Genomic DNA, 23,952 nt, shown 5'->3' on the forward strand with positions numbered 1-23,952 from the left:
TATGATTTCCCACATTTGTGATGGTGTGAAAGCAATATGTGCTCTATAGAAACTGTGTTTCAAATCTGGATTTTGTTATTTCCTGGGCTAGTGGCATGGCATACTATACTCCTAGGATGCAGGGCAGTAGCAGCAAGCTGCAGTTCCTGGTCCGGTGTGCTCACAAGGGTGGACCCCTCTGTGATGTATGTGTTGGTAAGTTATAGTGTTTGGAAGGTGACACGGACTAAGTGCATTTCAACTTGTGATATTTTCAATTTCTTATTGGCTCTTTGAGATTCATTTCTTCCAGCAGCTGTCTGTGAACCCTTCTCAGTGCTTACTGGGCCACTCCAGTAGTCTCCAGGCCTATCTCTTCTTGTCTGTTCTTCATCTGCCATCATCATCATCATCTCATCTACCATTGCCAAGCTTGTATTTATATGTCACAGAGTTTAAAAGGATGCTGTCAAATGTCAAGCATGTTCATCGAGGTTCAATAATTCAATTACCCCAGGAAATGAGTAATTGCATTATACTTTCAAGGATAAAGAACCCTGTTACTTTTCATTTATTTGTGTGTGTGTGTGTGTGTGTGTGTGTGTGTGTGTGTGTGTGTGTGTGGGTGTAGGCCAGAGTATAATCTCAGGAGTTCCTCAGGTATCATCCACTTCTTTTTTGTTTGTTTTTGTTGAGGCAGGGCCTCTTACTGGCCTGGAACTTGGTAGGTCAAGTTACGCTGGCGTGGCTGGCCAGCAAGCTACAGGGCTTGCCTGCCTGTCTTTGCCTCCCTAGTGTTGAGGTTACAGGCTCATGTCATCGCCCCTGACTTTAAATGGGTTCTGAGCTTAGAACCCAGATCCTCATTTTTATAGAGCAAGCACTTTCCAAACTGCGCCATAACCCGAGTCCTGTGTTGCTTTTGTGATTAGGAAATTGACTCTAGAAGTTATTTTCTCCCTTTCTAATTAATACATTAGTGTAACTTCTGTCCTTTACCTAATCTGCACACTGATCAAAACCCCTAATCTGAAAATCTTCACGTTCTTCTTTAGCCTCCTTTTAAAGAAGGTGCACCTTGCACACTCATTGCAAGTGGAAAGCCCTGGGACTCCTCTGCATCTTGGATTGTGTGCTTGAAATGGCTAAATTGGCTCTTTTTTTTTTTTTTTGGTTTTTCGAGACAGGGTTTCTCTGTGTAGCTTTGCACCTTTCCTGGAACTCGCTTTGGAGACCAGGCTGGCCTCGAACTCACAGAGATCCGCCTGGCTCTGCCTCCCGAGTGCTGGGATTAAAGGCGTGCGCCACCACCACCCGGCTTAAATTGGCTCTTTTAAAAGATGCCACTAGCCACTTTTAGATTAAAAAAAAATTCCTGCAACTCCTGGCAGTTCCTGATTGTGCTCAGTTTAGAATCTGGTTCAATTATGCAGAAACTTTGACAGTAAACAAACATACTGACCTTTAAAGAGAAGGTATCATTTGGGCTTATATTTGAAGACTCTCTACGGAGTACATCGTTTTGGGCCGAGCTCAGCAAACATGTTGGTCTGTCCTTCAGGAAAACTGTGTAGACTGGTGAAGTTGTGAAGTAAAGCTGGTATTAAATTTCTACTCTGCGATGGGGAAGGGACAGTTCTCTATACAGAGCTCACTGAAGATGAAAGGACTGGACCACGATGGTACCACTCTTGTGTAATCAAACCAACCAGGGTCATGCTTCCTCCCTCTTTAGTGGAGTGATGACAATGAATGACAGGCTCTGCATTCAACTCGTTTCTATTATTTTTATGCTGCTTACAGCATTCCAGGACAATAGAGGAAGCTGAAAGGCCTTAAGGGCTGTCACTTGGTGGACTGTGCTGAGGACTGTCCTTTCCTTTGTGCCTGGGCGGGCATTGCCACCTAACAACTTCATCACCATCTGCTTTTACTGGTGTTTGTCTTTTCTTTTTGGGATAAGGATAAGATAAAACTAGGCGGATCATAAAATGATTAAATCTTAACCCAGGAAAGAAACATTTTGTAAAATGAGAGAAGAGTGGTGACATCTGTGACTCTCTAGCAGTTTTGAAGGTCGGATTCTGTATGCCGGCTTCTCATAAGACTCGATTCTGAATTCCGCCGGTTTGCTTCTGGCACTCAGCATGGGTAAATGCCTGGGATTTACTGTGAAGGCTTTAGCATAATGGATATTTTACCGTATTTTAAAGTAAGTTACTTGGGGTCTGCCGTAACAATTTAAAAATCAAACATCTCTCTGTTTGCTTTTTCTAAGAAATTATTAAAGGAGGAGGAAGATTAAGCAATTTCCCTCTAATTACCATACGAAGCTGGAAAGCATTTGTGATCATTACTTTTGGCTCAAACTACATGTGAAAGCAAAGTGTGAATCAGTTCTAATGAGTAACTCAGATACTCTTAATACAAGGCCATTAACATCAAAAACACCCAACAGAAGCCTCGAATCATCAAAGCGATTATTAGATTGACACTAGAGATGATGTTTTCAGCCATGGCACGGTGCTGATGACTAGAGTCTTTCCAGAAACCCTTCAACCCTTCAAATTTGACATAAATAAAGAATATGTGGAGCCGCTGCCATTGAGATCCAATTATTTTCAAATCACAGAACACAGTAAAACATCACTCACATCTTTCTCTTTTATACATCTGTGGTAGTTATTTTTATATAATAGAAAGGATTTTCATATAATCCGTGGTGAAACTGTTTTGAATTGTATAGCCAAAGAAGTGTGTACATTTAAGTCCAATGACTTAAAAAATTCACATTTGTGTGTGTGTGTGTGACAATAAGCATGTGTTTTAGGTGTTTAAAGGACCACTCCTGGTAGATAATCATGTCCTTTCACTGAAACTCAAACTCAGGGTTCAGGCTACAGACAGGCACCTTTCCCTGCTGAGTCATTTTCATGGAGACTACTCTCTTTCTGTACACACACACACACACACACACACACACACACACAGATATTATATACTCTCTATATAATATATACACAGTATATATAATAGCACATATATTATATATAAGAATATTGTTATTTGGTCACATTTCCAGCTTCTTTAGGTGCATTTTCTGTGTGACATTGTCCTCCCAGTTCCCAGAAACATTTCTGACAATCCATACAGTGTTCCTAGATTAGGCTAGCTCAAACAGCAGGCCAACAAAGATGCTCCTGGCTAGCCCTATTAGGTGTTATCAGGATGGTCTGTGGCACAAAATCTCTTCAACTGACTGTTCTTTGTACAATAAATCAATGAATGAATGAATGAGTAAATCGATTCCTAGGGAAGTTGCTAGAGGTAACAATGATAGATAGCTTTAGTTCAGCCTCACTTCCGCTGCAGTCCGGGAGACTTTCTACTCATCCGTATACAAATGATCTGTTTCCTAATCCATAAGGGGTCAGCCTGAGATTAAAGGAGTCCCAGGATGTCAGAGAAGGGGTAAGTGGGCTTTGCTAGAGGACTTTTACCAAGCAATAGTGTAACATGCCACATTTCAACAGCATGACTGGAATTTGCATATCAGGTCAATGTCAACCTCTGTTGGTTAAGTTTGTTCACACGCACATTCTCTGTTCTGGTCTTCCTTGAGACCAAACACACACATACTGGACAGATAACCTCACTTTTACATCTGAGGAAACTGAGACTCAGAAAGGACACATCCCAAGGTGGGGCCAGTGTTGGAACCCATGGATAAAACAGGACTGGCTGATTTAAAAGACAGAGCTGTTGAGGTGAACATTGTCACACACTAGTATGCATTAATGCCCTTTAACGGTAACGCGGCAGCGGTGGCGCTGGCTCAGGCCTTTAATCCCAGCTCTTGGGAGGCAGAGGCAGGCGGATCTCTGTGAGTTCGAGGCCAGCCTGGGCTACAGAGTGAGTTCCAGGACAGCCAGGGCTGTTACACAGAGAAACCCTGTCTCAAAAAAAACAAAACAAAAAAACAAAACAAAAAACCAAATGGGTTGGGGATTTAGCTCAGTGGTAGAGCGCTTGTCTAGCAAGCTCAAGGCCCTGGGTTCGATCCTCAACTCAAAAAAAAATGCCCTTTAACATTTGCTAAGGATTCTTGATGGTGTTATTTACTTCTTCCAGCAGCTTTGTGAAGCACACACATTATTACCAAGCTCCTTTTTAGGTTTGAGAAAACGGAGGTTTCGAGACATAACTTCTTTAGGGATACCAAACATGAACACAAGATGGAAAAGCTATTAGGATGCAGAACCCAAGGCCACATATGATCGAACATGGTCTGGGAACTCCTGCTGTGCTACCTCACTGTGGTACCTTGCAGCCTGTGACTGTGTTTCCTAGAGTTCCCCATCAGTGCCTGCTTCTCTATAGAAAGATGATCATGGCAATTCATGGCCAGCAGTTGTAGTTTAGAGCTGTCTCCTCTGCTACTAGGTTTGCCCTAGAAAATTATTTTCTGACTAACTTTAAAGCCAATGGCAAACTATTTGATCAAGTGTAGTCTGGTTGACTTAATTTATATGTGCATTGAAAATAAGGAAAGGAATTAAGTGATATAAATGGTAGGGTCATCCAAAGCTTTGTATTTTTGGTTAACCAAACTATGAGATATAACAATTCTTGTATTTTATTAACATTCACAGATGTGTCCACTGTGTTCTTTTTATATATAACTGCAAGAATTCCATGGAGTTAAACACAGTATCCACCAACATAAATTAAGATCGTACGGATCTTTAAATAATGACATTGATCTGTATGTATTTACCTGGAAAGATATCCATGGTATTAAGTGAATAAAGAGCTGGCTAGGGAGCAGCAAATATATGTGATCTCATTTTAAAAACTATATAGTACAACAGTTCTAGAAGTATAATAGTGAAGACAATAATTTTTATAGCTTTCCTCTGCCTAACTGAAACTGTGTCTATTAGCAGTCACTAACCCCTCCCTATCTACCCACTTCTCTCTTCTTTTATAATGAATGACCATGGTGTTCCAGGCATGGAATTGAATGCCCTACATTAACTCCATTAAGCCATTCATGGCTATAATTCATTCAACTTTACATTTTTTTTTGTCTCAGACACTTTACTAAATGTCAGAGATGCACTATTGAACAAGTTGCAGTGTCCGATGTTTTATAATTATCTTAATTTTATAGATGCAGATTTAGAGAGATTGCCCTATCTATCATGGGTTTTTGGTTCAACTTCTTCTGGCTCAACTAAGCATACAGTCCCACAGGAACCCCATGGACCTCTCTTGCCACCAGCTGTATTCTGGAAAGATTGGGGCAAATGAACCACAGTGTGTCAGTGGGTAAGTGTCAAGCCTTCCTTAGCAATGTATACAATCTTCTAGAAGCTGCCATCCCAGATGCCTCAGGAGATGAGACCTACATGGAGAGGATGTGAAAACCATCTTGGTGTAAATGCTTCACCCCCACATAATGACTCCACAAGTACAGACACGGGGTTCTCATTTAAAGGTTTACCATCATCAGGCTCAATAGTTCATTTTAGTATCTCCCCCTCCAAAGGCAGTTTGCCAGTCAGAGACCATTTCCATCATAAGGCATGCTAGGTAAAGACACAGTTCAAATTTTATTCTTATCAGGTTACCTGGGAAACAGAATTGGAGTGTGAACCAAAGGTCAAATTCCCATGCAGAAAAAGGGGAAAGGGTTTTTGTTCAATAAGTAGCTTATTCACTAAGCAAGCATAATAGTGCATTCAAACTGAATCCAACTCCATGCATATTTCCTGTACTGCATTGGATAGTAACAAGGAAGGTCTCTAGTGTACACCTTTTAGGTGACCTTACTTTCGTCTTCATATTTTATGAATTCTTATATTTTTGTTTTTTGGCTAATGGTGTGAATTTTGTCTGTAAGTCAGACAAAAACCTTTTCATAAAACACTATAGCAACATAAAAGCATGCCTTAACTTTACATTAAGGGGCTGAGACAAAATGATGTGTGCAGTTGCATGTGATTAGGGTGATGTAAAAAGAGAGCTGCATAGATCGAGAGGGCAAGTGAAAATACGTGGTGGTCCTCATAATAGCTGAGCCAGGGGATTGACTCCTGAAGGTCTTTGTCTTTATTCTCTCCCCACCTCCTACCTCTCTCTTGCTATGTAGCCAAGAATGACCTTAAACTCTGATTCTCATGCTGGGATTATAGTATGTACCACCAAGCCCTGTTTTATACAGTGCTGGAGCTCAAACTCAAGGCTTCATTTGTGCCAGGAAAGCACACTACCAACTGAGCCATGTCCCGAGCCCCAGTTTTTCTGATTTTTTTTAATGAAATGATCATTTTATTATTGGAATAAAGTAAAACACATTTATTAAAATAGAAAAAGAAATGCTCTTAGCTTATAAAAGATTTGAAATTAAAAGTCAGGCAAACATTACCTTAAGATTTTGTTCCACATTTCTTTCAAAGATGAACACATTCTATATATACTTTAACAATGTTTGGATTCAGAGGTCTTGTGTCAAAATATACACATGGATAGATGGGAAGGTAGATTAGAGAACAATTCTGCTCTGTTCCTATGAACCAGAACAGTTTATCCCAAGTTCCTGCTGTAGTCCTGCCTGGATACCATTTCAGAGTGTTCTGAGTGGCCATACGTCTGGGTCCATGCAGAGGATGGGGGTATTATTTCTTCTCCCCTTTCATATGTTTGTGTTAATTGAAGATGTATCTATTGAAAAAAATTTTATTATCTTTCAAAACTCACGTTTTGGGCTTTGTATGATCCTTCTTTAGCCAAAGACTCATATAACTGGATAGCTGCTGTTATATTTTGCATGCCGAAACTTCCAAATAGCAAAGCATCAGCCATTTTTTCCATAGCTTTCAAATTTCCCATGTCAGCTGCTCTGGCAAAGAGTATGTAGGCTCTGTTTTGAGAATGTAGTCAGGAAGTTGATTAGCAAAAGTGAAAATTTCTGCTACTCCTTCGTATGTCTTTCTAGCAGGTAAACTGTGGTTGTCACTATTAGTAATGATGCAGCTTTGCTGAAATCTGTTATACCTCTAGATCAATAATTCACTTTTATGTCAATCAAAGATTTAAATTTCAAAGCTGTCTGACAAATTATGAAGCCACCAAAAATGAGATATTTATATAATATATACCATGTGTCAAGCCTATATACCAACTAAAGTGAAAAATTAAAGCTTATTCTAAAGCAGTGAGCTCTTCTATGGTCACTTCCATTATTAATAAGCATTTGTTTTATAAAATAAATTCCAAAAAATATAAGAATTATCATAATTGAAATGTCACATCTAGGAAATCTGTATCACAAGAATGTTGGTAAATTTATAGTCTAAAATAATCTTCAAAAGCAGAACTAGTTCATCAACACAGCAGAGCCAGACAGTTTGGAAAAATAACAATCCAAACAAAGTTTAATGGGTGGGGCTTTAGCGTCTAAGTGCCAGGTTCAAGTCCTGGCTCCACCAATTGCTATTTGGAAAGCTTTAGTCTAACTTCTCCATTCCTTTTTCGGCCGTAACACTGGGATGGTTGTAGCACCTACTCCAGGCTGCTGTGAGATGACCCTGTGGTTTGCTTGGCATAGGGACTTATTTAGCTAGTACTGTTAGGATGATCCCATTGATTAAAATTTTATAGCGTAATAATTGTTCTGTAATTAGGTGGTAAATGGTGTGAAATTTTAGTGGTTAAAATACAGACATTGTAAGATTGCCTTACACACTGCATTGTCACCTGATTTGTATTGTACACAGTGCCAGAAGGCATAACAAAGCCCAAACGCAGGTCAGAGACAGAAAATGTTTTGGGGATTTGTTCTTACTTTTATAATGTTTTTTGGTAGTGCAAGATCAAAAAGTATTACCCATAATTTAATCTTGGTTCAAATATAGGAACACACACACACACACACACACACACACACACACACACACACACACCAGTCTTTGATTCTAATTTAAAACAACTAAGGGACTTAATTTTATGCACAACCTATCTATGCCGATACTAAAGTTGCTAGCTGGCTAGAGTAGAATAGGCTAAGGAAAAAGACCCTCAGGCAGAGAGATATCCAGTTGGGCACTGGAGTTATGGCTGTCAAAATAGAGGGTCTGTACTCCAGTGGAACAAGCTGGAAGCCAGAGTGTCAAGAAAGAAATCATAGTCAAAGGAAGCTAAGATTCTGGAAAGCAAAGAACTGGGGAAAAGGTCTTAAAGGTCAATGTGATGACTTAGTCTTGATTTTCAACTTGACTAGATTCAGAATCACCATGGAAACATATCTCTGGGTGTCTCTAAGAGAGTGTTTTCTGAAAGGTTTAACAGGGGTGAAGCCCCATCCTGAATGTGAGCGTTACCATCCCACAGGCTACAGTTCTGGGCTGAATAAAGAGGAGAAAGCAGGCTGGACATCAGCCTTCATCTCATCGTTTCCTGACTGTGTGGCCAGTTGTCTCGTGGTCTGGCTGTGTGATTTTCTTGCCATGGTGTGACCTCAAGCTGTGACCCCACACGAAGCCTTCTTTAAGTTGCTTTGTCAGACATTTTGTCAAAGCAATGAAAAAAGTAACCAGTTCAGAAAATGTGTACTAATGTATGAGGCCATTGATATGGTAAACCTGACTATGCGGCTGATGGTCTTTTAGAACTTGTCTGTGGAAGAATGTGGAAGAGCTGAGAAATATGTGCTAGAGAAGCCCTGGGATGCTAGAAACAGAGCTTACTGAGCCATTCTGGTGGGAGTGTGGAAGACCAGGACGCTGAACGCACTCTCTCTATATAAGAGAGCCTTCATGTTATATTTTGGCTTCAGTTTGCCCATATGTTCTTAACTTGGGTGACACTGAACTAAAAAATAATAAACTAGTTTGTTTGGTTGATGGAATTTTGTGTCAGGATCACAGTTAGACTGTGATCTAAGTTCTCTTATTTAGATGAACAATGAGAGAGAAAGCAGAAAAATATGAAAAGCAAGGAACTTGGTAAGGAAAGGACTGGGAGCAGAAGAATTGTGAACAAAGATGGTTTGGACGAAGCCTCTGAAAGTATTAAAGAGATTAAAGAGGTTAGAGAGAAGTCTCACACTCTTCATTGGGATAATAAAAAAAGGTCCTCGAGGGCAAGTTGTCACTCACTAAAGGATCTAACTTGTGGAAGTAAAAATACATTTGGAAGGAGGAAGCCTGGGCTAGATCAACATGTAAGTGCTTAGCATTAAACCTGATGACCTGAGTTCAATCTACAAGACCCTCATGGTGGGAAGACAGAGCTGACCTCTACCCAAGTGCTATGACCCACACAATAAATAAAAAAGGAATACAATTTTTGATCAATAAATGGAAGGAGAGAGCTTGAACTGAGAAGATCACTGAAGAGATTCCTTGCTAGAAAATCACCACCTACGGAAGTGTTTCCCCTGGGGCAGTACAGAGGCCACTCTCACTGTGTCCGAGAGGACCAGCCTGTATCTCAAACCAGCAGTAGAACTTGGCAGTGTTGTTCATGGAATACTGACTTTGCAGGCATATAAGATGAAAGAGTGAAGGAATCATAGAGGCCTTTGCTAAGGCTGGGGATTGAGGCTAGGCAATGTGTTGCAGGGTCAGATTCCCTATAAAAAAGCTAAGCTGTTAAGGCATGAAGCTGGGCAGATAAAGCCTATGTTGTAGTGGAGACCCTAGGATCTTGGAGATGTCATGAATGTCGAATGTAACCTGAGAAATGCTGCAGGCATGAAGTACACCCAAAAGAGACCATATCTGCTGCAGGCAGCAAAGCTGGAAAGGTAGAACTGCCCAGTACCACAGGAACTCACCATACTCAATCCCAAGTCCCAAGTGCTGGCCATAGTGCTATATGCAGGATTTGTGGTTTGCCCTGTTGGCCTGTCTTGCTTTGATCTGATCTTTTCTTGGTATGCCCCCATTTCTCCCTTTTGGAATGAAATATTTACATCATGCCATCGTATATTATGAACATACAGTGTGATTTTTTTATTTTACAGGGGCACATAGTTAGGAGTTTTCTGTTGAGTTTCAGAAGAGACTTTGGAGTTTGAATTTTTGAGCAGTTAATAACTTTGAAGACTTTTAGTGATGGATTAAATGCATTTTTCATCATGAGATAAACACAAGACTTTAGGGAGCAGGGATGTATTGTTATTCTTTAAAAGGGTGTGTTTGGGTGACAATTGACAAAAGGTGGATATGTGACAGTCTTGTCAGACTGATGCGATGGAAACACCTCTGGGTGTGTCTTTGAGGGTGTTTCCAGAAAGATTTAATTGAGGACTGAAGACCCACCTTGAGTATAGGTGGAGCCATCACCTGGGCTGGGCTCCTGTGCTGAATTAAAGTGGGAAAGTCCACTGATCATCAGCATTCTGGTTCCTAATTGGTGACCAGGTGCCTCGCAGTCCTGTTCCATCACTTCTTTGCCAGTATGGACTGTACCCTTGAACTATGACCCCCAATACACCCTCCCTTAAATTGCTTTTGCTTTGTCACATCGATGAGAAAAATAACTAATACAGTTGATAAAGACAAATGTCTAGGACCAAAGACAGATGTTAGGAAGAGAGCCTGACAACTGGGATGCAGAGTCCCTTGTGACTTTTGTCACCTCACCTGCTGCTACAAAACCCTACAGCCTACTGGACTGAGAAGGGCACCAGCAGAGAGCAGGGACAAGAAACCTGATATGGGGCATTCCATGCTCGACTCAGTCTAGTACCAAGAGTCAACAACAGGCTATGAAACAAATCTTCGTAGATGTCTTTAATCCCATGAGAAGGGTTGGCATTATGGCTTTCTTATTAGGAAAGTCCAAAGTCATAAAAGAGATGAAGAACCCAGGACCAGAGAAGTTGCTTCTGGCTAGGAAAGAGTAAGAGCTGGGTTGCAGTTCCCAAGAGGAAAAAAAATTAGGAGAATCTGGGTAACATGGACAGACACAATAAACCGAGCAACTGGCATCATCTGTAAAGGTTGTGGTGCTGACTACTGAGATGAACGCTAGGGAAGGAAGGTCTAAATGCTTCTCCAGGGCTCACCAGTAAATTGCTGTGGAGAGTAGCTTACCTCCATCCCTTCTTTCTGTCAGGGAGTAGTTCTTAGTGAAGGACCAACCCTAGGAAGAATGCATTCAGAATGCAGATGTAGACAAGACGAAAAGCTTAGTGCCGTTTCCAACTATGTCATCCTTTTCTTGGGAAGTGACAGAACAAGGAGGTGGGCTGGAGAAATGAAATGATTCCCCTTTCTTTGGTGGTGTACACAGTAATTATTCTCTCCATCTTTCTGCATCTTAGATATGAATATACAGGCGTACTTGACTTAAGGACAGTATGCGTTATCCTAACAGTACAAGAACTGTTGCTTAGCATTCCCGTAAACTCCTGGATGTCTTGATTTGAGCAACTCTAGTTTTCTGTTTCCCAGTGCTCAGAAGGGTCAGGGACTCAACCCATAGTTGGACTTCTGCTGCTGAAAAAACACAAGCTGCTCTTCTGTGACTTTTGGGCAAGGATTGGGATCAGGAAAGCCTGGGCAAGAATTGTCTGGTGTAAAAGCTCCTGTGCTGGTGGGAGATTTGCTCCCAGGACTGCATTTCCCCCTGTTGTTTATACCCAAGAGGAAGGATCCCTTCAATGTGAAGTGGAACTGTTACTTGGGACCTATAGCTGGAGTTTTCTCCAGTCCTGCCTGGCCCACGGTCAGGACAAATTTCTCTCACCCGCCAGTCCTGCAGCCGCTTAGACCCAACCAAGTAAACACACAGAGACTTATATTGCTTACAAACTGTATGGCCGCAACAGGCTTCTTGTTATCTAGTTCTTATATCTTAAATTAACCCATATCTATTAGTCTATAAGTTGCCATGTGGCTCCTGGCTTACCGGCAGCAGCTGGCAGTGTCTCTCTGACTCAGCCTTCTACTTCCCAGAATTCTCCTCTCTCCTTGTCCTGCCTATACTTCCTGCCTGGCTACTGGCCAATCAGTGCTTTATTTATTAACCAATCAGAGCAACACATTTAACATACAGAACATCCCACAGGAGGGACCTTCTAGGAGTGTTTTTGCACTATCAGACCAAATCTAAATCATCCCTTGGCTTGACAGGGAATACACTAGTGGGCTCCTTATCTCTTGGCACTCTCATGCTACAGGCTGAGAAACCAAGCCCCAGCATTTGTTTGTTTGTTCTTTTTTTAATTGTGTGTATCTGCATGTGTGTGTAGTGTTGTACATGTATATGCACATACGTGTGTGTGTGCGCGCGCGCGCGCGTGCGTGTGTTGAGGCCAGATGTTGACACTGGGTGTCTTCCTTTGTTACTCTCCACATTATTTTTTGACACAAGGTCTCTTGCTGAGCTCTTAGAACCACTTAACTAGACTGGAAGCCAGGAACCTTGAGGATCTGCTTGTCCCCAACCCCAGTGCTAGGGTGACAGGTGTGGGTCACTGTGCTTGGCTTTTACACAGGTGGCAGGTGATCCACAGATGGTTGTCTCCTTAGCCTCACTCCCAGGGCTTGAAGCAGAAAAAAATGAAGTACCACTTACCTTGCCGAACTCATCTTTGAAGAAAACATTATTATATGTATTAAAGTGCTTTGAGGGCAGTGGTGTTACACACCTTTAATCCCAGCACTTAGGAGGCAGAGGCAGGCAGATCTCTGTGAGTTCGAGGCCAGCATGGTCTACAAATCGAGTTCCGGGACAGCTAGGACTGTTACACAGAGAAACCCTGTCTCGGAAAAAAAAAAAGTGCTTTGAAAGCCATAAGGTCTTTACAAATACTCAGGTAGAATAAAGCATGCTAAAACACAAACCATTTTATTTCATTTGAAATTTCTTACAATTAGAGTAAAAAAGTTATTTTTGCTGAATGTGCCTATCAGTCACTTAGGTCTGCATGTTTCTTCATGGAAAGGAATCCCAATCTCAACACAATCCTCTTGCTTGTTAAAGGGATCAATTTGGGAATCCTTAAGTAATCATTGAACCCTTTTAAAAGCAAAAGCTGATGAACAAAGTGAACTTATTTATTATTCCAATAAGCTTTTAGTAATAAACTAAATTTTCTGATTGTCTAGTTTTTTTTTTTTTTTTCAACCTGGAAATTTAACTTGGCTAAAGGAACTAGATACTTACTCTGTTTTCTGTTTTTGGCTTTTAGACTCCTGGAGCATCTTGTTGCCCATCTTAAATAATTCATCTCCTTTATCTGTGATACTTTTCTTGGCTTGCTTTTTGACTATATGGGGAAAAAGGGAATAAAACCCAATATTATTTCTATTTTTAAATTTTGAGAAACAATGTGCTGACTCTGTGCTAACACTTTGTTTTGAGTTTTGCTACTCATTTGTCTAGTAGTTGCATTTCAAGTAGATCATTCGGTATTATCCCTAGCTCAGGGGCCTGGAAAGTAATGGAAAGAGATGCTTCCAATGGAAGGAGAGGTGTTTTCAGCCTAAGAAAAGGATGCGGGCTTCTGCAAGCAGAAGGTGAGAGGTCTCCCGGTACACCCTAGACAGAGGTAGGATCTGAGGTGCTGTGTTCTTAGTCCTGGCTGTCAATGCCTCTCTTGTCTGTGCCACTTGGTCCATATACTTAGAGCTCTGAGATTCTACAAGGACGTGGGCCAGGTATCTCCAGGATGACCAGAATAGGCATAGGAGCTGAAGAGGCAGTTTTCTTGCAAAATCTTCTTTGTGTAAGGCTTCTGCCATTCCTTAAAACCTTCCTGAGATGCATCAAGGAGTCTCATGAGACTTAAGAAAAATAAAGAAGTTTTGTTTTTCTAACATTTATGCAACACTAATTTTTTTAAAAACACTATTACTTGGTTTATTGATAAGAAAGCTAATTGGGCAGACTCCTATTTCCCACCCTTCAGCTATCTGTCTTTCTCCTCTCTCTCTGCTCTCTCTTCCTTTGTCTCCAAGTCCATTACAATACACAGTGAAGCCTGATCAGAAAAATAGAGCCTGAAGCCCTTTCCAAGGAAAGGCATTTGGGATTTGAAGCCTCATTAACAGGAGTACAAAGAACTTTAAGTGGCTCTTTTTTTTTTCTCCCAGACAAGATAACAAGAGATGTCTATTTTAAAAAGTAGAAAAAAATAACCAAAAAGTAAATTTTAAATTATTTTGAAAGCTTCAAGTTATTCAATCAATTCAGAAACACCAGACATTTTAGCATCTAATTTCTGCTTTGAGTTATATGTTATCTATACTCACGATTAAAAGGGAAAAGTCATAGAGAAAAAAAAACCTGACTAATCTGTGTATAGAGTAGCAATTATTGATATTAGCATGCTTTCTTTCAAAGTATGGGCATACATTCTGGAAGATAGACTATAAGGAATGATTTACCATGAAAAAACTCTTCCCCAGGGCTGTTACTTTTATTAGTAATTTTTTTGCCTTCCCAAATGTATTGAAATACATATTTTCACGACTATAGCAGGATTCAATTTCCAGATAAAGTTATCTTCTTGATGCTTTAATTTTGTTCTTATGATTTGAAGGTTTCCAAACTTGGGAAAGCATAGTAGGGAAATGATTTCAGGAGGCATTCTAAATTTGATGTGAGGCAGACTAGATAGACATAGGAAGAAAACAGGTGGGCTGGTAGAGGGAGAGAGAAAGAGTGGATGAGATCAACATGGTGGGTCAAGACAACTGCTCACAGTCCTTTGCTTTGTTATTACAAAATAATAACATTTCTGTCCATATCATCAGCCTTGCAAATTTGCCTGTTCCCATCATGCATCTGATGTAATGACACATCCAAAACTCTCATAAAAGAACAATAAAGGTCGGGAGAGTGGGAGACGGGGGGGGGGGGGGGGGGGGGGAGGGTTTGAACCTTATTCTTGGCAAATCATGACCCAGTCCTGGAATTCCTTGTTGCCCCTGAATACACATATACCTTAATTTCTCAGTAATCCTCTTCACCATTGAAGTTTGCCCATAAGGCCAAGCTACGCAAAGTCTGGGGGTAATGTGACTCTAGAGAAATTCATACCCACCTCTTGAGAACATGTTTTTTTGAGGTAGGATAGAAAGACAGGGGAAATAGGGGAACATAGGAAGGGAAAAGAGACCCTTATTCTTGAGTCTGGTTGAAGGTTTTTCTAGCTGAGAATCAAGAATTAAAGCATCTGGGCATGGTGGCACATACCTTAAATCCCAGCAGTTGGGAGGCAGAGGCAGGTATTTCTCTGAGTTCGAGACCAGCCTGGGCTACAGAGCAAGTTCCAGGATAGCAAGGGTTACTCTTAAAAATAACAACAACATGAACTGGCCTACTCTGGTAATCAGATTGGTGAATACCCTAACTGTCATCATAGAGGCTTTATCCAGTAACTAATGGAAGCATATGCAAAGATACACGGCTGGCTGGCCAGGCGCCAGGCAGAGCTCCAGGGGTCCAGTCGACTCTCAACTACTTCACAGCATCATGTTTGCCTGCATGCTGCCATGTCCCACCATAATGATAATGGACTGACCCTCTGAACTGTAAGTGAGCCACCCCAAAATTAAATGTTTTCCTTTATAAGAGTTGCTGTGGTCAAGGTGTCTCTTCACAGCAATAGAAAACCTAACTAAGAAAGAAGCTGGTATCAGGGACAGGAATATTGCTGTGATAAGCCTGATCATGTTTTTGTTTGAAGGAATATGAACTTTGGGACTGTAGAGTAGAAAAGCAGTTAGAATGCTTTAAGTGCTGCTTAATGGGCCATTCTAGTAGGAACATGGCAGACAGTGGTGTTGAATGTGGTTTAATGAATTGTGGGGGCCTCACCAAGAGTTTTTAGAGGAGAAGAATTTTAGTATGTTGCCTAGAGATTGTTCTTGAGATACGTTAGTGGAGAAAGTGACTGCCTTTTGCCCCTGTCCGAAGAGTCTGCCTGAGGCTAAAGTGAAGAGATTTGGATTAATTCCGTTGGTAGAAGAGATCTCCAAACAGCCTGGTATAGACTCTGGCTTGTGGTTATGAGTGATAACTCTAATGAAGATTCATAATGAAAATGAACGAGCTGAGCAGGATAAATTACAAAATGCAAACTTTGAGGAGAGAAAGAGCACCAGGAAGTGGAATGGACCTAAATCCTGTGTTCAAGGAAATAAACAGATTTAGAAATGAAATAAAGGGAGTAGTGACCTCAGGTCAAGATCCCACTCAGCTAAATTTCTAACTTGTGGAAAGGAACTAAAGAAAAGCTTAGAGCCTGGAGTGGTGGTGTATGCCTTTAATCTTAGTACTCCAAAGGCAGAGGCTGATGGATGTCTGAGTTTGAGGCCAGCCTGGTCTACACAGCAAGTTCAAGGACAGCCAAGTTTAGGCAGTAAACGTAACAATGAAAAACGAAAGCTGGTGAAGATGTAATTGAATGAGGGGCCATGTTCTAGCCCCAGCAAGCAGCAGAACTTGGCAGCTTTGTCCATGTGGTTCTGGTTTTAGAGCTGAGGATAGAAGAAAAGGGTTATGGAATTTGACCTCAAGACTAAAGAAAGCTGCTGAGGCCAGGCATTTGTCAGGGGTGTCCCTGAGAGGAGGTCTAGTAGAGAGGTCATTGTGTGAAGCTGTGAAGTTGAAGCCTGGATTGCCTTGGAGACCCCAAGATGTTAGAGATGCCAGAGTCTTAATATACCTGCTAACAGGGAGTGGAACCAGCCCAAGAGAAAGAAGTGTGTTGCAGTCAACAAAGCTGAATGTAGCTGGAGATCTGAAGAGTACTTTGACTTTAGGCATGGAGATGCAGGGCTTGGAGTTTGCCCAGCTGGTTTTCCATCTTGCTTTAGTCCAATATTTCCTTGCTATGTCCCTTTCCTTCGTTTTGGAATGGTAATGCATACCCTGTGCCATTATATGTTGGAAGTATGTGATCTGTTTTTTGATTTTTATTTTTACAGGTGATTACAGTTAAGAGGTTACATGAATCTCAGAATAGACTTTGTACTTTTAAACATTGTTGAGATTATGATAGACTATGGTGACTTTTGAAGTTGGAATAAATGCATTTGGCTTTATGGTATTGTTACAAGCTTATGGGGAGCAGGGAGTGGAATGTGGTAATTTGAATGTAATTGTCCCCCATAATCTCATAGGGAGTGGTAGTACTATTAGGAGGTGTGCTTTGTTGGAGTGGGTATGGCCTTGTTGGAGGAAGTGTGTCACTGTGGGGGTGGGCTTTGAGGTCTCTTTTTCACTCAAGCTTTGCTCAGGGTGACACTGAGACCACTTTCTGTTGCCTGTAAGTTGTAGGACCCTCAGCTACTTCACCAGCACCATGTCTGCCTGCATGCAGCCATGTCCCACCGTGATGATAATGGACTGAACCTCTGAACTGTAAGTGAGCCACTCTAATGAAATGTTTTCTTTGTAAGAGTTGACAGGGTTGTGGTGTCTCTTCACAGCATTAGAAACCCTAAGACAGTTGCTTATATAGAGACAAAATTTCTTTTATATATAGATATTTCAAATAAGCATGTTAAAATAGCAATGAACTGTTCCTAATGTCTGAGCATATATGACCTTCAAATGAGGTCTTATTCCTTTCCCACACATTTTCTGGGAATCTAACAAATAAGACTATTAATTTTTGTTTACAGTGAAAACATTCTAACTTTCTGTGCAATGCTGGTGATCTTGAGTTTTATTTTATCAGCTGTAATCGCAGCCAATACACTTCTGGGGCCACATTATAAGCTCTTCAACTGAAAAGGAAAGGTTCTTTAGGAATCCTTTGAGATGTAACTTTAGATGCCACCAAAAAAAGCTCGTGTGGCTATTGTAAAGACACTGAGTGTGACTCCCTCTTGAGCAGGTTACACCCACACTTAGGTGTATCTTCTCCGTCCCCTGAGCTTCTCTCTTCCTTGTTTAAATCTATACTAAAATATCTTCTCAATGAACTCTAACTCTGCATCATACTGGTTCATGCTGAAGTTCTTTTCTGCTATGAAGTCAAGAAGCCTGGCCGAGCAGTGGTGGCACACGCCTTTAATCCCAGCACTTGGGAGGCAGAGGCAGGCAGATCTCTGTGAGTTCAAGGCCAGCCTGGTCCATAGAGTGAGTTCCAGGACAGCCAGGACTGTTACACATAGAAATCCTGTCTCGAAAAACCAAAAAAAAAAAAAGAATCCTAGCTTTTCTGGAGAAGAGGTCTCTGAAAAGAGCTCAGGTTACCTTAGGCAGCTATAACACAGAGCTGTGTCTCTGGCCTACACTTCACTGATGTTGCTGCCTTCACTCTGTGTGGTGGTTTGAATGAAAATGGCCCCCATAGGCATGTTCCAGCTCCAGTAAGTAGCAGAACTTGGCAGCTTTTGCCACATTGTTAGAGCTTTAGAATCAAAGATAGAAGAGAGGGGTTAAGGAATCTCCCTGAGACTAAGAAAAGTCATTGAAGCCAGGCATACATACATCAGGGGTGTCCCTGCATGGAGGCCTAGAGAGGCCATTGTGTGAAGCTGTGAAGTTGAAGCCTGGATTGCCTTGGAGACCCCAAGATGTTGGAGATGCCATAGTCATGGGATACCGGCCTAGGAAAGCTGCTAACATGAGATAGAACCAGCCCAAGAGAAAGAAGTGTGTTGCAGTCAACAAAGCTGAATAAGGTTGGAGATTTGAAGAGCATTTTGATATCAGTCATGGAGATGCAGAGTTTGGAGTTTGCTCAGCTGGTTTTTGGTCTTGCTTTGTTCCAGTATTTCCTTACTATGCTCCCTTTTGGAATGATAAAGTATATCCTGTGCCATTATATGTTGGAAGTATGTGATCTGCTTTTTGATTTTTACAAGAGATTACAGTTAAGAGATTGCCATGCATTTCAGAAGAGACTTTGAACTTCAGACTTTTAAACAGGGTTGAGAATGTAATAGCCCATGGGGACTTTTGAATTTGGACTGAATGAATTTTTGCATTATGACATGGCTACAAGCCTTTGGGGGACAGGAAGTGGAATGTGATGGTTTGAATGACAATGCACTATTATTAGGAGGTGTGACTTTGTTGGAGGGAGTGTGTCACCAGGGAAGGGCTTTGAGGTTTCAAATGCTCAAGCCAGGCCCAGTGTCTCTCTTCATGTTACATCCAGATGCAACTCTTGGCTCCTCCAGCAATGTCTGCCTGTGTGTTGCCATGCTTCCCATCATGATGACAATGGACTAACCTTCTGAACCGTAAGCCAGCCCCGATTAAATGTTTTCCTTTATAAGAGTTGTCATGGCCGTGGTGTCTCTTCACAGCAATAGAAACCCTAACTAAGACACTCTAAACAAAATCTTGCCCCCATTCTCTTATTTTTAATTCTTTCTCTGACAGTGATAAGAACCTAGAAACACCAGATAAATGGCTCTGTTTGGTCTCTTAGTCTTTAATACTTCTCCACTATATGCTGCCAGCAACAGATTTAAAGGGCCTCCTTGAGTTTGGAGTTCTCTGATTGGCCAGCCTGTGGGTGCCTGTTCTGCCCTGATGAAAAAAAACCAGGCTTTCTTATGATAGGTTTTCTAGTTTCATTTTGCTGCTTCGCTAAAAATACTCTGACAACTCAGAGGAGGAAAATGTTTATTTCAGCTTACATGTTATAGTCTGTGGTTGAGGGAAGTCAGGGCAGGAACTTGAGGCAGGCACCATGGAGGATTGCTGTTGCTGGCTCACTACCAGGCCTATACTTAGTTAGCTTTCTTTTGTTTTAGATTTTATTTATTTTTAGTTTATGTATATGTGTTTTGCCTGTATGTGTGACTGTGTACTATGTGTACGCCTAGTGTTTGCAGAAGTCAGAAGAGGGTGTCAGGTCCTTTAGAAGTAGAATTACAGATGGTTGTGAGCTACTCTGTAGGTGCTGGGATTTGAACCTGGGTCCTCTGTAAGAACAAATTGTCTTAACTGCTGAATCATCTTTCTAGACTTTAGCTAGATTTCTTATACAGCTGAGGACTACCTGTCGAGGGAGTGCTGCCACCCAGAGTGGAGTTGGCCCTCCTATATCTACTAAGACAATTAAGATAATCCCCCACAGCTGGGCATGGTGGCACACGCTTTTAATTCCAGCACTCAGGAGGCAGAGGCAAGCAGCTTTCTGGGAGTTCAAGGCCAGCATGGTCTGCCATAGCAAGTTCCAGGACAGCCAGAACTACATAGAGAAACACACACTTTCTTCCTTTATCTTAAAAACAAAAACAAGTCCCCTCAGACATGCCCACAATTTATCTGATGTAGGTAATCCCTCAACTGAGACTCTCTTCTCTGTTGACTCTTTTTTTTTTTTTTTTTTTTTTTTGCTTTGTAAATAACTCCTATCATCTCCTAGCCTGCTGCAGGAATAAATCTTCACTCCTCATGTCTTAGCTATGCTGATTTTGGCTCTGTACTTGCCAACATGCTAGCCCATTATGTCGGGTTACAAGGAATTAGTTGTTGTAACAGTGATGGGGAACTCGATGCTCATCCTGGATTGCATGGAAACCAACTGCTTCTTCCCTGGAGGAAGAGACACGCCTAAATCAAAGCATGGACTGCCTGCCAAAGGCAGGAGGGACTGTAGCTTTCCACGGTCTCCCTAGGTCTCCAGCCTGGAGCTCTGACTTTGTTAGACAACTGCATTTCCCAATCACTCACTTCTGACAAGGTTTGCTTTTTGAGATTATAAGTAGGTAGTGTCGTTGGTAAACTTCCCTGTGTTTGGCAGTTCCTGGACCCAGATCAGATCACCTTCTCATGCATGATGGTAATCTTTGGCTAATATTGCTGACCCTTCAATTGCCAACTTTCCTAATTATGTTCAAGCCACACACCACACACACACACACACACACACACACACACACACACACACACACACACACACACAAATCTATCCTTTGAAAGGACACTTAGGTGTGCCTATCTCTTGAGTCACCTGTACCCACTCCTGGCCTGTCATGCCTTTATCCCATGTTTCCCTTCAAAGCTCCATCTTCTCCAAAAGCACTTTGCTCTGCCCTTTGCTACATTTTTCCTTCTTTTTTTATGTTTAGCCACAGACTCTAAAACCTTAACATTCATATTATAAGTAAATACTCTTTTAAGTTACCTAGAAAACATACAGAAAGAGGACAATAAATTATTTCACATCTCAAGTTATATTTGCATCATGTATTATGTAAAGGTTCATCAAGAATTAAAGGGACTGATGGATGAGCCCGGAGTCACTGAGTCTGACCACAAGTCAGGTGTAGTCACAAAGTGACAGAGATAAAAATGGAAGGTTCTTTCCCAGGGCAGCGAAACTCTCACACCGACTGCTGTGTCCTCCTCACTAATTGTAGTTGCATTGAACTACTTCAGCCTCTGATTTTCAGGATTCACATCAGGAAAACTCTTCACATTCACCCTTGTGTGTGCCAAGAAGACAGAATATTGTCAAAGGAGGGAGAATAATGATCTGTTACTAAAAATAACATTCCATCCAAGAAAAAATGACTCAGCAAGGGGTTAGCAGATAAAGGTGCGATTAACTCAAAAACACTTGAATAAGAATAATATTACTGCAATATTATACTTGATTATCTCCTGTTCATTGTCATCAAACACCAAGACCCCCAGGGGTACTGGAGGAAGTGGTAGACAGTGTTTGTTAGCTGTAGGGAAAAATACTCCTTTTCTTCAAGCATCTATGAAAGTAAAACTTGAGATCAGGGATTCTGACTTCAGATATAATTTATTACCTAAAACTCTTAATTTAGCTAAATATGTTTTATAAAATAAGATTCAAACAATATATAATAGCAGGTATTACTGCTTATAAAGCAGTTAGTGACAATTCTCAGTTCTTATATTTACTAATTCTTTTCACCAACTATGAGAAGGACTATTATCATTCTCCTTTTAATGCTGAGGTGGTGTGGACACAAAGACGTCTGGCAGCTTGAGCAAGGTCACTTAACTGGTACACAGTAGATGACGGCTCAATTCTATGCAGTGTGACTCAAGTCTGTGCTCATGTAGCCACTACTTCTTTAAAAAAACAAAAGCTTTGGAACACCATGGGCATCGTTTCCAGGCATCTACAACAGGAGGGGCTTCAGACTGAATTAGCCACCACTTTGCAAGAATGGACTAAGTTCATTTGCATGTAACTGTGTTGACTTGAGGAAGGCTTTCAGCAAACAGTAGGAGAGATGGTGGCAAAAGAGTCCTGTTTAAGAAGTGCCTTTGGGTGTTTGAGTCTTGCCTGTTTCTCTCTCTCAAAATCAAGCCTGGCTCCCCAGCTTAGTAGCTGGAAATTAACCCTCTTAATAAGGAGAAGCAGAATTTAGAACTCTGAGACCAAGCTCCCTTAAGTTGGGCGTTTCCCTCTCATCCTTCCCCCCACACATAAGATTGATTTAGGTCCCTCAAGACATACGTGAGCCAGTCTTTGAGGCTGATCCTTCAAGATCAAAAGAGAAAAGAGGTCTTGCCAGTGAGTGATCCAAGACATAGTCATTCTTTCCCTCCCAACCTCTCCCTCTGTGAAGTGTCCTTGGATTCTCATCTGGGGAGAAGTTGGATTGGGCAGAGGAAAATCCTGAAGCAGGTTTGATAAAAAACACTTTGTAGGCACCCCACAGGGTACTCTGGAGCGAGGGTAGCCTTAGGACTGTCCCAAGTATGGTGAGATGATCAGAGTTTTATGCTCCTGGTCTGATGGTTGTCAGCAGTGGCTACCAGTGGAAGGGCCAGCTGTCTATACACAGCTGTCTGGCTGGGAATACCATCCCATTTGGGACTGGCTACTGAAGACTATCTGTAGCCTGTAGTCTCAGCAACTGGGGACATGTCCTTCATTAAAGGAGTCTTTGTCTGTTATTTCCCAGTGTCTGTTGCAAATATTCAAAAAGTCGATAAAATAGAATGCAAATGATAAACTTAGCCTAGCTGCTTTAGATTGCAGAAAGGAGAAAAAGGAATGTCTAAATTGGTTTTAGATGAGTTGTAAAATACCCTCCTCCAACCAAGGACGTGGTAGTGGCTGAGGATGATAACTAAAATGAATGCTGATTAATCCCACGGGAGGCAGGAAGGAACGCAAGAGCCAGAGCAAGCTCCAGCCACTCCAGGGCTCAGGCTGGCTATTGATTTGTCTTGCTAACAATTTAATAAGTATAATTACTTTTTTTAGACTTAATTTTATCTCAGAAGAAAGAATTAGCTGTTGAAGTCACAGTGTTAAGGTACTCTGAGGGAAACCGCACCATTTTTTAAAGATAATGCCTTTGAGAACATCATGTTCAACTGCAAAACATCACTCAAATGTGCTCTAGAGGTCTAAGGCTTTTTTACCTTTGAATATCACCTATAATATAGCATACTTCAAAGAAAATTCTGAATTTGAACTCAGTTCTGAGACCATGTCCTAACTGCACAGAGACAAGTTTTGACACAATTTAATTCATCAAGGTGTTTTTTTTTTTTTTTTAATTCTGAGTGTATGGTAGATACTGTACCAGGAACATATCTTGCTTTTAAGTAATGGGGATGCAACTACTCTTTGTTATATTTGAGAAATTCTGAGTTTAAAAACAATTGGCAAGATTGAAAATGAGTCATTGCTCTGTTTTCAAAGCATGGAAAACTATATGCACGTTCTAGAAACTTCAACTTGATGTTAATCGTTTCCATTTCTAGAACAGAAGCATTCTGAGGCTAGTTAGGCTGAGCTTTGTTTCTCTTTTTTTGATGGACTCAGTGGTCTGGGGAACTGCACTTATCTAGAACACCTGTTTCTCATTGTGAAGCGTGTATCTTGTGCATGGAAATGTTAAATGGGCACTGAAGAAGGTCAGAGTTCCACAAGGTGAATAGTGAGCCTGTAATCATGTCTAATCCCCATGTTATTGCTTTATTTTCACAGCTTGTAAAGTTCAAATTTTTCCTTTAGAGGAAATCTTGCCTCCACAAGCT

The 23,952-nt window shown here is 41.2% G+C and overlaps 1 protein-coding gene across 1 annotated transcript in view; it reads right to left on the reverse strand.

Moving 5' to 3' along the window:
• The window catches only part of Sel1l2 (SEL1L2 adaptor subunit of ERAD E3 ligase), a 68,859-nt gene that overhangs the window by 38,191 nt on the left and 6,716 nt on the right, over window positions 1-23,952 (reverse strand). The window contains exons 2-3 of the mRNA XM_052725795.1: window positions 13,162-13,264; window positions 6,742-6,904 (exon numbers count right to left, since the gene is read on the reverse strand). Of these exons, the coding sequence (XP_052581755.1) occupies window positions 6,742-6,904; window positions 13,162-13,211 (213 nt within the window). The 5' untranslated portion in view covers window positions 13,212-13,264. The remainder of the gene's footprint in view (window positions 1-6,741; window positions 6,905-13,161; window positions 13,265-23,952) is intronic.

This window comes from Peromyscus californicus, unplaced genomic scaffold (assembly GCF_007827085.1).
Source record: "Peromyscus californicus insignis strain IS unplaced genomic scaffold, ASM782708v3 Scaffold_7__1_contigs__length_154581171, whole genome shotgun sequence".
NCBI lineage: Eukaryota > Metazoa > Chordata > Mammalia > Rodentia > Cricetidae > Peromyscus > Peromyscus californicus.